Source organism: Engraulis encrasicolus, chromosome 14, assembly GCF_034702125.1.
Source record: "Engraulis encrasicolus isolate BLACKSEA-1 chromosome 14, IST_EnEncr_1.0, whole genome shotgun sequence".
NCBI lineage: Eukaryota > Metazoa > Chordata > Actinopteri > Clupeiformes > Engraulidae > Engraulis > Engraulis encrasicolus.
Window position 1 is genome coordinate 43,022,454 of NC_085870.1, and position 15,000 is coordinate 43,037,453.

General features: G+C 45.2%; 1 protein-coding gene across 1 annotated transcript in view; it reads left to right on the forward strand.

The window, feature by feature from the left end:
* Positions 1 to 15,000, forward strand: part of cdh4 (cadherin 4, type 1, R-cadherin (retinal)) — a gene marked incomplete at its 5' end in the record, with an annotated part of 377,532 nt that overhangs the window by 229,649 nt on the left and 132,883 nt on the right. The window contains one exon of the mRNA XM_063216672.1: positions 592 to 765. Within this exon, the coding sequence (XP_063072742.1) occupies positions 592 to 765 (174 nt within the window). The remainder of the gene's footprint in view (positions 1 to 591; positions 766 to 15,000) is intronic.

Below are 15,000 nucleotides of genomic sequence, written 5' to 3' on the forward strand. Positions count from 1 at the left end.
AGACACATTTTTTTTGTCTTTTCCCCGCCAAGATTTCACCAAATGTTTCTAAGGGTACATTTACACATGCTCAAATCACGTATTCACACAACATGGTCAACATGTGCAGAACATGTTTACACAGCTGCAAAAGTACCTTGGTCATGGCTCATTGCACTTGTCCTCAACTAATGATATTATTATGGACATGAATGTTTTTTTACTTGAGCTAAAAGTAATCACCCTTTATTGGATGCCACTCTGGGTTTTGAAATTAGTCTGATGCTACCTTCCACCATCAGTACTGTGTTCATTTGCAGTGCAAATTTGTTAAGGTAGGAAAACACTAATTGTAATCCACATCATCTACAGTATGTCATCTACATGTTACTGTGTCAGTAGACCTTTCGTTGCACTCTCTCTGTTTTTCAGAGGTTTCGAATGTGACATGTCTTCAGACCTTTTTTTTGTCTGACATTTACTGTATAACAGTTGTTTTTCTTTCCGTCACAGCAGCGTGTTAAAATGAAAGCAGTATCTTTTTCAAATCTGTTATCGTGTTGTGAAAGTAGGACGTGACTAAATGCGGCTGTCTGTTCTGATGTTCTACAGTTCGCTGGGGACAGCATCGCCTACCTGCATCATCACATGCCGCCGCGAGTCATCTCGTTTCCACGGAGACACAACTCTCCCATTTCCCTGCGCCGGCAGAAGAGAGACTGGGTCATCCCACCAATCAACGTGCCTGAGAACTCCAGGGGACCCTTCCCACAGATGCTTGTCAGGGTAAGTGACAGCCAAGCACCTAGTCAGCTGCCCTGCTCTGATTTCAAAACAACATCAATTAGGTGAAACACAGCCCATAAACGGGCGCAACAACTCTGCGGGACTCTTTACAACAATGCTTTTCATGGTAAGTGACAGCCGCGGTAAGGTTGTGCGTCAGCTTTCCATTCTCTACAGCAATGCACTGCTAACTATTTCAAAACAACATCAATTAAATGGAAGCCACCACTGCTCTTCATGGGATTTACATTACATATTTGCATGCATAATTAGACTCATGGCCACTAGCATTTCCGAAAGGACTAGGTCTATCTTCAAAGCAGCAGTGCCTGCATTTTGCCTAAAGTGACATCCCACATTTTAGCTTGACCTTGTGAATTGTGCATACTGTAGCTCTTGTATGGTTGTGACTTCACCATTAATTGCAGTGACAGGCAGAGCTATGGTTAGGCCCTAGTGTTGCAATTAGTGTCAGGGATACGGAAGAGCAGAGTATCAAAGTGCTCTTACACGTACACAATGACGTTGATACATCTTGGCGTTGGTGGTGCACTTGTGTCCTGACACCAAGCAGTGAACTTCTCCACCCTGTCTGAAGGTCACGCTCACATTAGACAAAGCAACTGAACTACAAGAAGTGGGGCAGAAGAGCTGCCCTCGCAAGAGAAAAAGAAAAGAACAGTGGAAGTGTGTATACGTACTATAGTACTGTAAATGGGACCATGGTCTCCTGAAGTCTCCTCTGACAAGGTTGCTATTTGTATTTTTTGTCATTATTGTCGATATTGCAGTATTGCAGTTACCTTGTCTGTCTGTTTCTGTGTTTGCTTGTCTCTCAGTGTCCATCCGCAATGCTTTGGGACACCTCCAAGGGGGAAACGGACACATACATTTAAAGCATGTCCATGTAGCGTTGGCAAGGGGCCAGGGTGCCATCTCAATCTGCTCTTGTTTCTCTCTGAGTCTTTCTCTTTCTCTCTGCTTTATTTTCAGTCAATCTATCTCATTTACATTTCATCCTCATATACCTGAAATTACGAAATATGCACACACACACACACACACACACACACACACACACACACACACACACACACACACACACACACACACACACACACACACACACACACACACACACACACACACACACACACACACACACACACACACACACACACACCTTGCAGGCATGAATGCAATTTCGTTGTGTGCAGTGAGAACACTGTGATGTGGAGTGCTGTGTCACAATGGCAATGGGAGTTGGAGTTTCCCACTTGGGCTTTCATTGTGTTCACTGGGACTTAACGTTATGCCGTACCTTCAGACACTAACCAGCACACCAGCCAGCCTGTCCTCTCTATAGCCCCACCTCAATCCCATCCTGCACTCCCGCTCCCCTCTCTCCTGTCTCCTCAGCCGTGCCACTTTTCCTGTTGCCATGCTTACAGTAGCACTGTGGAGGCTGGCTTTCTGCTCCCTACTCTAGTGCCCTCATAAGTGGTGTTATCCACGCACGGAGGCGCCACTTGGTCTGCATCCAACCTGCAAACTTATTTCTCTCCTCTCCACTCCTCTCTTCTGCTCTCCATTCCTGTTCTCCTTTCCTTTAATTAAGCGGGCTTGCGGAGCAAGGACCATGCAGAGCATGGCCCTTGCAGAGCAAGGCCCGTTTATAGTAATCTCTAAGTCCTGTTTCTTTTATTAAGCGGGCTTGCGGAGCAAGAGCAGAGCTCTTGCAGAGCAAGGCCCGATTATAGTAATCTCTAAGTCCTGTTAATTATTATTTATTATTGGTTCTCTTGTGCAGGGGCAGCAAAAATAGAAAATGGATATCCTCCTAGGCCTTTCGAGATAGAGACACCGTTCAAACACTAAAACGACCGGCTCGGCTTAGAGATCGCGTATATTAATAGGCTTTTCCGTGTCTCTTGTCGTTTTCCCGTTTTTGGCGATTTTGTGAAAGCCTGGGTCTCCATTGAAAACCATGGTGGAACCTTCATGAACGACAGTTCCGCCACTCTAGAGATTAGAGTGTAGGAGGCTTTTTCGGTCATAAAACATCAACACTTTCACCTAGAAATTTAGTTGACGCGTTGTTAGCGAGCTCTATGGCATGTCTCCAAATTGTGAAAGTTTCATCTCCCAACTCCCAATACTTTTTAAATGGCAGGTTTGTAAAAAAAACAGGCCTGGCTCTATGGAGAATCCCAGTCTTTTGAAAAGTGCCTTTTTCAAGAGATCAGCGCATGTCCCACACGGAGGTCCATTTGTGCCTGAAAATTTTAACCTATAAACTTCATTCAAAGACTCTTAGAGAGATCACAAGCATGACTCCGATCTGTGAAAAGGACACGTGCCAACTCCTTTTAGTTTTTTTACAACGATGTTGTAAAGACAAAAAACTCATTCTCATTTTCTCCCCTGTTAAAGGCTCAATACTAACTGTCTTTCAGTCAATCACAACAGGTGCAGCCAGTGAAGGATTCCATTTCAACTGTCACTGTCTCAAGATTCCATTCTTAACGAGCAGGTGCGAGCAAGCATTCTAGAAGCCTATTGTTCAGCTCTGCAATGCAATGTAATATAGTCTTGCTGGACTATGCATGACAATTAGCTGCTTGGCTTAGTGGTAATGCATGCTGCTGCATTGGAGAGATGGAGGTTGAGGGTTCGAAACCCGCCCAAAGCCATGTTGATTTTCTAAATTATATCATATGCAGCGTTCCTTGGCCGACTTAAAATGCCATGTATATCATTTAGTATGGATGGCAAATGTGCTGAATTACAGATATTGAGGTTGGGGTTCGAAACCCAGTCAAAGCCATGTTGATTTTCAAAATTATATCATATGCAGTGTTCCTTGGCCAACTTAAAATGCCATGTATGTCATTTGGTATGCATGGCAAATGTGCTGGATTACAGATATGGAGGTTGGGGGTTCGAATCCCAGTCAAAGCCATGTTGATTTTCAAAATTATATCATATGCAGTGTTCCTTGGCCAACTTAAAATGCCATGTATGTCATTTAGTATGAATGGCAAATGTGCTGAATTAGGGATATGGGGGTTGGAGGTTCGAACCCCAGTCGAAGCCATGTTGATTTTCAAAATGATATCATATGCAGTGTTCCTTAGCCAACTTCAAATATCATGTATTGTATGTCATTTAATATCAATGGCAAAGGGGTTGGATTACAGGTATGGAGGTTGTGAGTTCTAATCCCGCTCGAAGCCATGTTGATTTTCAAAATTTTATCATATGCAGTGTTCCTTAGCCAACTTAAAATACCATGTATGTCATTTAGTATATCCCCAAAACGCAGAGCTACAACACTTTCAAGATGGCTGAATCCAAGATGGCTGAATTGTTTGGCCCATAACTTCTGACTGGGTGGATGGAGTTTTTCCAAGATTTCTTTTAGCTTTGTTTTCTCAATAGTACTTTGTTTCATCTCTGCCCCAAAAGGCAAGCCCGCTTCCAGCATTTTCTGTGAGAATGCATTTCTAGTTATTATTATAGCTTGGTCTTGTGCAGGGGGACAGCAAAAATAGAAAATGGATATCCTCCTAGGCCTTTCGAGATAGAGACACCGTTCAAACACTAAAACGACCGGCTCGGCTTGGAGATCGCGTATATTAATAGGCTTTTCTGTGTCTTTTGTCGTTTTCCCGTTTTTGGCGATTTTGTGAAAGCCTGGGTCTCCATTGAAAACAGTGGTGGAACCTCCATGAACCAAGGTTCCGCCACTCTAGAGATTAGAGTGTAGGAGGCTTTTTCGGTCATAAAACATCAACACTTTCACCTAGAAGTTTAGTTGACGCGTTGTTAGCGAGCTCTATGGGATGTCTCCAAATTGTGAAAGTTTCATCTCCCAACTCCCAATACTTTTTAAATGGCAGGTTTGTAAAAAAAACAGGCCTAGGTCTATGGAGAATCCCAGTCTTTGGAAAAGTGCATTTTTCAAGAGATCAGCGCATGTCCCACACGGAGGTCCATTTGTGCCTGAAAAATGTAACCAATAAACTTCATTCAAAGACTGTTAGAGAGATCACAAGCATGACTCCGATCTGTGAAAAGGACACGTGCCAACTCCTTTTAGTTTTTTTACAACGATGTTGTAAAGACAAAAAACTCATTCTCATTTTCTCCCCAGTTTAGAGGTCAATACTAACTGTCTTTCAGTCAATCACAACAGGTGCAGCCAGTGAAGGATTCCATTTCAACTGTCACTGTCTCAAGATTCTATTCTTAACGAGCAGGTGCGAGCAAGCATTCTAGAAGTCTATTGTTTAGCTCTGCAATGCAATGTAATATAGTCTTGCTGGACTATGCATGACAATTAGCTGCTTGGCTTAGTGGTAATGCATGCCGCTGCATTAGAGATATGGAGGTTGAGGGTTCGAATCCCACCTGAAGCCATGTTGATTTTCTAAATTATATCATATGCAGCGTTCCTTGGCCGACTTAAAATGCCATGTATATCATTTAGTATGGATGGCAAATGTGCTGAATTACAGATATTGAGGTTGGGGGTTCGAAACCCAGTCAAAGCCATGTTGATTTTCAAAATTATATCATATGCAGTGTTCCTTGGCCAACTTAAAATGCCATGTATGTCATTTAGTATGCATGGCAAATGTGCTGGATTACAGATATGGAGGTTGGGGGTTCGAATCCCAGTCAAAGCCATGTTGATTTTCAAAATGATATCATATGCAGTGTTCCTTGGCCAACTTAAAATGCCATGTATGTCATTTAGTATGAATGGCAAATGTGCTGAATTAGGGATATGGGGGTTGGAGGTTCGAACCCCAGTCGAAGCCATGTTGATTTTCAAAATGATATCATATGCAGTGTTCCTTAGCCAACTTCAAATATCATGTATTGTATGTCATTTAATATCAATGGCAAAGGGGTTGGATTACAGATATGGAGGTTGTGAGTTCTAATCCCGCTCGAAGCCATGTTGATTTCCAAAATTATATCATATGCAGTGTTGCTAAAGCCTGGCTCAAACTACACGACTATCGCGCCGATTCTCGGCTGAAAACCCCCCTTACGACAATCGCTGGAACGTTACCCCCCAGGACCATCGCAAGCGATTGTCGGGAAAGATTTCCTCGTCGTGAGCGACATTCTAAGATAGAACTTTGGCAGCTCAAAGAGTCGCCGATCGCAAATCGTAGAAATCAAACAGTGTTTGATATTTGCGACTGGAAATAGAACGTCGGGCATTGTCTTGGTGGCTGCGAGCAGCGACAAGATTGACAGTTGCGATTCTCTTCTAGTGTGCGGTGCACCCCGACGCCAAAATCGGACACACAATCGCTAGTCGTGTAGTTTGAGCCTGGCTTTAGCCAACTTAAAATACCATGTATGTCATTTAGTATATCCCCAAAACGCAGAGCTACAACACTTTCAAGATGGCTGAATCCAAGATGGCAGAATTGTTTGGCCCATAACTTCTGACTGGGTGGATGGAGTTTTTCCAAGATTTCTTTTAGCTTTGTTTTCACAATAGTACTTTGTTTCATCTCTGCCCCAAAAGGCAAGCCCGCTTCCAGCATTTTCTGTGAGAATGCATTTCTAGTTTCCTTTCCTTTCCTGTCCTTTCCTTTATTCTCTCTTCTACTCTGCTCTCCTCTCCCCTCTCCTCCTCTCCTCTCCTCTCCTCTCCTCTCCCCTCCTCTCCCCTCCTTTCCTCTCCTCTCCTCTCCTCTCCTCTCCTCTCCTCATTACCCCTCTCCTCCTCTCCTCTCCTCTCTCCTCTCCTCTCCTCTCTCCTCTCCTCTCCTCTCTCCTCTCCTCTCCTCTCCTCTCCTCTCTCTCCCCTCCCCTCCTCTCTTCTCTCCTCTCTCCTCTCCTCTCCTCTCCTCTCCTCTCCTCTCCTCTCCTCTCCTCTCCTCTCCTCTCCTCTGCCTCCTTATGTCTTATCAGACCCTCCCACAAACAGAGCAGGCGTCTTGGCCTTGAGTGCACCAGCCCCATCCCCATCCCTAGCCCTCTCCCTCTCTTTCTCTTTCTCTACCACTGTTTTCTCTCTATCTTTGACAGTATCCTGCCTGCTCTCCTTGTGTGCGTCCCCTCTCCTTTTCTCTCTCCGTCTCTCTTTCCCTCTCTCTCTTTCTCTTTCTCTCTCTTCCTGTATTTCTCTCTCTCTCTGTGTGTCTCTCTCGTGCCGATTTGTACGGCGCAGATTACACCCATGGGGATTACTGAAATCGCCTTTCGAAGGCGACTGCGCAGGGTAGGGGTAAGAAGGTAAGAGGAAGGCTCCACACATCACACACACACACACACACACACACACACACACACACACACACACACACACACACACACACACACACACACACACACACACACACACACACACACACACACACACACACACACACACACACACACACACACACACACACACACACACACACACACACACACACACACACACACACACACACACACACACACACACACACACACACACACACTAGCGCATTACCCCTGGAAGAAGAGCAGTGGCCCGTGCTGAGTTTTGGAGGGGCGGAAGAGGAGGCGTGAAATCAGGGCTATGGCCCAGGCTAAAAGCTTTTTGTGCGTGTGTGTGCCGCCGTGTGATAAAGCAGTCAGAGGGCCGGTCTGAGGCCCTGTTGGTTTGTCTGTCTATCTCTCTGTGTGTTTGTCTGTCTTTTTCTTTCTGTCTGTCTGTCTGTCTGTCTGATCTTAAATCTAGATAGAGCAGTCTGTCTGCCTGCCTGCCTGTCTGTCTGTTTGCCTGCCTGCCTGCCTGCCTGCCTGCTTTCCTGTCCATCTATCTCTCTGTCTGTCTGTGTTTTTCTGCCTCTTTCACTTTCATCCTATTTTAAGTGTACAGTATGCATGCCAATGACAAGCACAATGACAAGCTTTCTCTTTAAAAACAATGCATATTACAGTATATGCTCCTAATTATGGCAGCATTTGCATGTTGGTTTGGATAGATGTATCTGCTAACTTGAATGTGTAATGTAACAGTGTGCCTTTATGCGTAGCTGTATGGGCTACTTGTCTTTGGGGAGTGGTATGAGCCATGTGCTAATTTCAGCACATAGGTGTTGGTACACTGCATATGTTATGGTGAGGAGGGATATGTAAAGTGATGGCGTGCCTATGAGCAGAAAATGCATAATATATAGATGACCTGCCATCTGCCATCATGGTGTGTGTGTGTGTGTGTGTGTGTGTGTGTGTGTGTGTGTGTGTGTGTGTGTGTGTGTGTGTGTGTGTGTGTGTGTGTGTGTGTGTGTGTGTGTGTGTGTGTGTGTGTGTGTGTGTGTGTGTGTGTGTGTGTGTGTGTGTGTGTGTGTGTGTGTGTGTGTGTGTGTGTGTGTGTGTGTGTGTGTGTGTGTGTGTGTTTGTGTGTGTGTGTGTGTCTGTGTGTGTGTGTGCGTGCGTGCGTGCGTGCGTGCATGCTAGTGTGTGTGCATGTGTGTATGTGTGTGTGTGTGTGCACGTGTGTGTGCATGCATGCTAGTGTGTGTATGTGTCTGTGTACTGTATGTGTATCTGTGTGCCTGTGTCAGCTCTAATGTGAGGAGTGCTCGGAGTGCTTGTGCACATCTCTCTCCTCTGCCAGTGAAGACAGCCCAGGGACCCTGTGTTCCTTATCTGTCATGTCTGCTGGAGGACCGCAGGCAACCTTTTGTAACCTGCGTCTCTAAACGACCTGTCCCCCACCCGTCCCCCACACCACATTTTTCCTTCGCCCTCTCCTCCACCCTCCTCCCTTTCTTCTCTTCTCTCTCTCTGCCTCTTCCCTCATCCTCCTTTTTCATACCAGTCTTCAACCCTGTCTCATCTTCATCTCTCAATTCCTTCTTCTCTTCTTCCTCTTTATCCTTCATCCCTCTCTTGCAGCTCTTTTCTCTCTCTCTCTCTCTCTCTCTCTCTCTCTCTCTCTCTCTCTCTCTCTCTCTCTCTCTCTCTCTCTCTCTCTCCCTCCCTTCAGCTAACCCCTCCTCCTCCTTCTTCATCCATCCTCCACTTCCTCTGTCTCCTCGATCTCTTACCCTCCTCTATCTCTCTCCCTTACCCTATTCCGCTTCCTCCACCACTCCTTCTCCTCCTCTCCCCCTCCTTTTCATCCCTCCATTTTCTCCTCCTCTTTATCCTTCATCACTTTCATCCACCCCCTTCCACTTCTCTCTCTTGTCCTCCTCCACCTCCTCCATGCACCTGCTCCCCTTCCCAACACCACTGCTCTCTCCTCTGTCAACTAAGTGACCAGACCACTGGAAGCCTTGTCAAAGCTCGTCAAAAACTTGTCACCATGCCCCTCGTGGCAACAGGGTCGTTCGCAGGGTCATTTCAAATAGTGACCGGATGCCTTACATGTTGGCAATCCCCCAACAGGCGCACACACAGTGGTCCACAGCGCCATATATTCTGTTAAACACTTTCCTTCTTTTTTCCCCCTTTAAGAGTTATGATATTAAAGCCGTACTTCCGCCAAAGACACTCTGTATCTCCTGTGCCTAATGAATGCTTTTAGCGAGTTTTAAATGATGAACTATTTATCGTGAGTGAGGAATTACTGACGCTAATTACGGCTGATAATGAAGGGGATTTTAAAGGATTGAAAGTCATTAATGCCATAAAAAGGATTCATTTTAAATCCATATTTGGAAATTAATCCTCGCAAGCAAGTTTGTCGTCACATACGGTATAGTATGCTGTACATTGAAGTTCCCACATTTAGAAAGCCCCACTGTCATTGTGACACAGCTGAACCACATCACACCGTTTACACAACAAATCTGCATATATCTGACTGGATTTCAACATCAGAGTCATAGGTCTCTCATAGAAAAACTGATTTTTATTTTTTTTTAATTTTTTGCAGAATATGCAAGTTGGTCTTGAGGAAGCTAAATACATCCTTCAAGAAACAGAATTGGGTTATCAAAAAGCATCCATTTTGCTTCTAAAAGGGCACTAACTCGATGTCTTTTCTGTGGCAGACAGAAACTAGCTCTCTTTTTTCTACTTGAAGAAGTGAACACATTCTTAAGGACACATGGTTCTTCATACATGTATATTATCAGGTTGCCAATATGTAAGATGTGTAAGGTATCAGAATATATGCCCTGAGCCTACTTGTGGCCTGTTTTTCTGTGGCTGAAATTGAACCGGTAGCCCTCCGGCTGCCCCCCAGTCATAAAAAAGCGTTAGTGATAGTAATGAAACTCTTTTTTGAACTGAGAACTGTGAGGATCGAAGCTTTCTACTTAGAGCGTCCAGAACGATGCCAACACCCCCAGGCAAAACAGAATATTCAAGCCGATGGTGTGAAATTCATCCACATTGTTTTTAAGTCAGACTGTCAGGCGCTCTTCCTCTTTCGATTTGTGGGACTTGTGAGTCTGGCACTACCATATCACCACTTGCCCTTTCAAGGTGGTACAAACAGACAGGAAGTGGAACTAGGAGGATTAGAAAGAAAAAGAAAAATCTTGTTTCTGCTGTTACCAGACAGCACATTATCTCAGCAGGTGGTCTAAGCTGAAACGTCCCACAGGATCAGCAACACACCTGGCTAAGTCACCAGTCACAAAACACATTAAAACGAGGGTCTGTTTAAATTATGATGACATGCCTAAAATCTCATGGTAGTAGTACATGCAAATAAACATGAAAATAAAACTACACATTCTCTCTCTCTGTCTCTCTGTCTCTCTGTCTCTGTCTCTGTCTCTGTCTCTATCTCTGTCTCTGACTTTCTCTCTCTCTCTCTCTCTCTCTCTCTCTCTCTCTCTCTCTCTCTCTCTCTCTCTCTCTCTCTCTCTCTCTCTCTCTTTCTCTCTCTCTCTCTCTCTCTCTCTCTCTCTCTCTCCCTCTCTCTCTCTCTACGCACACCCCCACACAGGCAGAGTAGAAGATGTTGTGTTGAGGCTGTCCAAGTTTCTGTTAGGCCCAAGAGAAGTCTGCCCAACTCTGTCAAGTAATGAAGTAGGCAGCGGAGTCCGACGAGGGTGTATCTATTCTTATTGGCTCCTCTTGTTTACCCCCAATTACCCACCCAATGGAATACCAATAAACGCATACAATCTCAGACACTGCAGTCATGATTCACAAAACAAACACCCCCCTCCCCTCTCTCTCACCAAAAAGGCTACACTGCTACAACCCCCTCCACCTCCACCTCCACCTCCACCCCCACTCTGCACCCTTGCTAACCCTTGTTTGTGCGTTAAGTAAGCAGCTGATGGGAAAGAGAGTGGGAAAATTGGCCTGCCTGCCATCTCCTCTTTTCTCGTGGTCTCTTCACGCCACTTGTTCTTTAGTTGTTGTTTGTTTTATTGTTTGAGTTTGTCAGTAATGATCTTTGCCCACTGTCGCATCACAAGAAACTCAAACTCTTGCCATTGTCTTCTTTATTGTGGCTATATCAGCTGCCTGCCGCTGCTTTCTCTCTCTCTCTCTCTCTCTGTCTCTCTCTCTCTCTCTCTCTCTCTCTCTCTCTCTCTCTCTCTCTCTCTCTCTCTCTCTCTCTCTCTCTCTGCCAACTCCTCTCTTGTGCTTTCTCTCTGACTTTTCCATCTCCATTATCTCCATAATACGGCCTCTTTCAGTCTTTTATTCTATTAATTCAGCTTGCCACTCAATCTTTCTCTTCCCGATGCAGTTGTTTGGAAAGAGGCAGTGTTTTACTTGGCCGCGGGTTTTCTGGCAGATGCGACTGAAGTACCTTTGTGTTGTCCCCGTGCCATTTTAAGAGCCAGGCACTGCAGGCAGATAACTGTCTGTTAAATGGCAGGGCTCATAGACAACATCACAGAGACAGAGGCGGTGCCCAAATTGCTCGCTCGGATGCTGTTATGTGCTATATGTGCTCTGCGTGGCATCATTTTTGATGGTGTTTTGCTCTCTACAAAGTCGTCAGTTGCTTTTGAGTTGTTCCTGTTTTGTTATGCATCCAAGTATTGTTGTAATAAAGTTGTTAAAGCTTTGAATATTATGCAGAAGTATAAAGTACATTTTTGATTCAGCCAGTAACAGTGTTAAAATATTGAGTGCCATCCTTAATTTGCAATTTTATCACTTGAATGCCAGTTAGTGCCATTCATTTTCGACATTTTTTGAACAGCCACGCAATATTTTGTTTTAAAACTACTGACACATTACAATATATAAAAGCTGAGAATCATAGCTTTCCATAGGCGAAAACTCTGTGTTTCTTCTCTGTGCATCTGTTCCCAAGTTAGTAAGGGTTAGTTTACATTTGAAAAACACATCTGGTATCACATCTGATATTATATCTATATAGCCTATCTATATCTATAGCTATTATCTTCCATTTTCACACGTTTAAAAATTGATGAAAGCAAAACTCTTTCCATATGTCCACAAGTAGCAAAATGCTGGCAAGACAGCTGTTTTTGATTAGGCTATGAGACTTGGTGTGACGTGATCAGAAAGTGCATTATTTGACACTTCACTGTAATAACACGCAAATACTGTATGACGATAAAATGCCAAAGAGGAAATATTCAAATTGTTACTTTGTGGGAGTTTTCATGATCTATGTCAATTCTGTTCATCAGAGAGTTACCAAACTCACACAGAAGGTGCATTGAAGAGAGTCGACTTTTGAAATTTAGAAAAACATAAATATTTATTTTCACGGGTTGGCACTCAATGCATGAGAGGTAAATGCGCAATATTTCCGTGGCATGGGAGTCAATGTGTTAAGTGCCGCTAGTCACCTGGGTACTCTGGGGAAACAGTGCATCACAGTCTCAAAGCCAATTAAGGAAACAGCATTAATTCATGCAGCGACCGTTTTCTCAGGCTTTCTTTGTCTCCTAGTTAACAGATTGACTTAATGTGTTTAGTGGCAGATCTAGAAAAAGACTTCCAAGTGGGAAAAAAAATGTGAGCGAATTGTGTGGTAGGTTGAAAGAACAAACCAAGGGTGACAGAGAATGGTTAAGACAGAATGAACGAGGGAGATAGTAAAAAAGGAGTAGGCGAGAAAGAAAGGGAGAGGTAAAGTAGAGATAGACAGGTAGATTATATGTCTCCTGGACGAAGCGAGAGAAAAGAGACGAGAGAAGAAGAGCAAAGCAGTGGGAGACAGGTGGCCTGACAGAGGGACAATGAGAGGTGGACAAACAGCATGGAGCAGGGATGAAGAAGAGAAGATTCACCGAGGCAGAATGAGGTGAGAGATGTAGAGACAGCAGGAGAGAACGACACATAGGAGAGAAAGCACCATGGCAACATGAAGGGATGGAGGGAGACAGGGGAGTGTATGGAGTGAGAGAAAGAAAGTGTTGAGAGAGAGAGAGAGAGAGAGAGAGAGAGAGAGAGAGAGAGAGAGGGGGAGAGACTGGCTTGAAGAATGGATGAAAAAAGAGAGGAGGAAGGGCACACGTGAGACTTTTAAGAGGTGGACAGGAACAGGAGAGATGTGAAGTAAAGGAGATGGAGAGATACAGTGAGACACAAGAGGAGGAAGAGGAGAGAAGCAAATGACAGCGAAAGACAAGAGGAAAATCGAGGGAGCAAAAGGAGAGAGAGAGAGAGAGAGAGAGAGAGAGAGAGAGAGAGAGAGAGAGAGAGAGAGAGAGAGAGAGAGAGAGAGAGAGAGAGAGAGGATGGTAAAGGGCAGGCTAGGAGAGGTTGTAGAGTGTGTCTCGGAGGTGATGAGAGAGGCACAGCATTAGTTTCAGTCCATTTGTGACAGGCTCATCTCCTCTCCAACTCTCTCCATCGCTCCCATTCTCCATCCCTCTCTCTCTATCCGTCTCTCCACCACTCTCCCTCCAAACCCTTTGTCTGTCTGTGCCTCTCTCACTCGCTACACCACGCTATCCCTCTCTTTCCTGATGCTTCCCTCTCGTCAATTGGCTACAGAAACTGAGGGTCCATTGGGCCAAATCTGATGGAGGGAATGAGGGGACTGAAAGAAAAAAAGAAAGACTAGAGAAAGCCTCCATCTCTCCCTTTGCAAAACGAGAGAGAGAGAGGAGAGAGAGAGAGAGAGAGAGAGAGAGAGAGAGAGAGAGAGAGAGAGAGAGAGAGAGAGAGAGAGAGAGAGAGGGAGAGGGAGAGGGAGAGAGAGAAATGGACAAATTGAAGGGAACAGACACTGAGACAGAAAGGTAGAAGTAAAAGAAGGGAATAGAAATGCAGGAAGTTGGAAATATGAAGACAAAGAAGAAGGACATAGATGGGGAAATACAAGCATATGGAGTGAACAAAGTAAAGATGGCTAAAAGGAATAACTATGAAGAGATGAATTAGGGGAAGGCAATCCTTTGGCTCACTCTTGAGTCAGGTTTGTGTGCGTGTGTGTGTGTGTGTGTGTGTGTGTGTGTGTGTGTGTGTGTGTGTGTGTGTGTGTGTGTGTGTGTGTGTGTGTGTGTGTGTGTGTGTGTGTGTGTGTGTGTGTGTGTGTGTGTGTGTGTGTGTGTGTGTGTGTGTGTGTGTAATAACGTGTATGTGTGAATGTGAGAATGATTTCGATTGAAGTTATATTATCTGAAGGCAAACACACCCACGCGAGGGAGAGATGAAGTTCTAATCTGAGCGAAGCGCCAGGCGACTGTAGGTACGCGTGATTATATTTCCCCACACCTCCAGGAGGGAAGCACTACTCTGCGGTGCGGCGTGGTAGAAGAGCTCGCTACCTCCTCAGTAGGTGCCTGCCTGCCTGCCCGCCTGCCTGCCCGCCCGCCCGCCTGCCTGCCCGCCTGCCTGCCCGTCTGCCCGCCTGCCTGCCTATCTGCCCGCCTGCCCGCCTGCCTGCTTGCCTGCCCGCCTGCCTGCTTGCCTGCCCGCCTGCCTGGCGTGCGAGACACTAATCCCATGTGACTTAATTCAGCCGACCAAGAAAAGCTAAGGCAACCAGCCAGCCATGCAAGGACAATGCCCACCGACAGAGCACCCGGGCAGGCAGGCAGGCAGCTAGGCAGACAGGTATCTAGCCAGAGGCGTGTCAGCTCCACTGGAAAGCCTTCGAGGCGGAAAACTAATAAAGAAAAAACTATGGAGATGGCTTAATAAAAATCAAAAAATAAAATAATAAAAAAGAAATGGCATTGTGGTGCTGAAGTATGCATCACTGCTGCGGTTGGTGCACTGGTTTCCTGTTTGGTTACACATTTCTGTCCCTGTGGCATGAATTACGTTGGCATAGTTTGTTAAAGTATGTGAAAGCATGTGCTTCATGTGCTTCCACTGTGC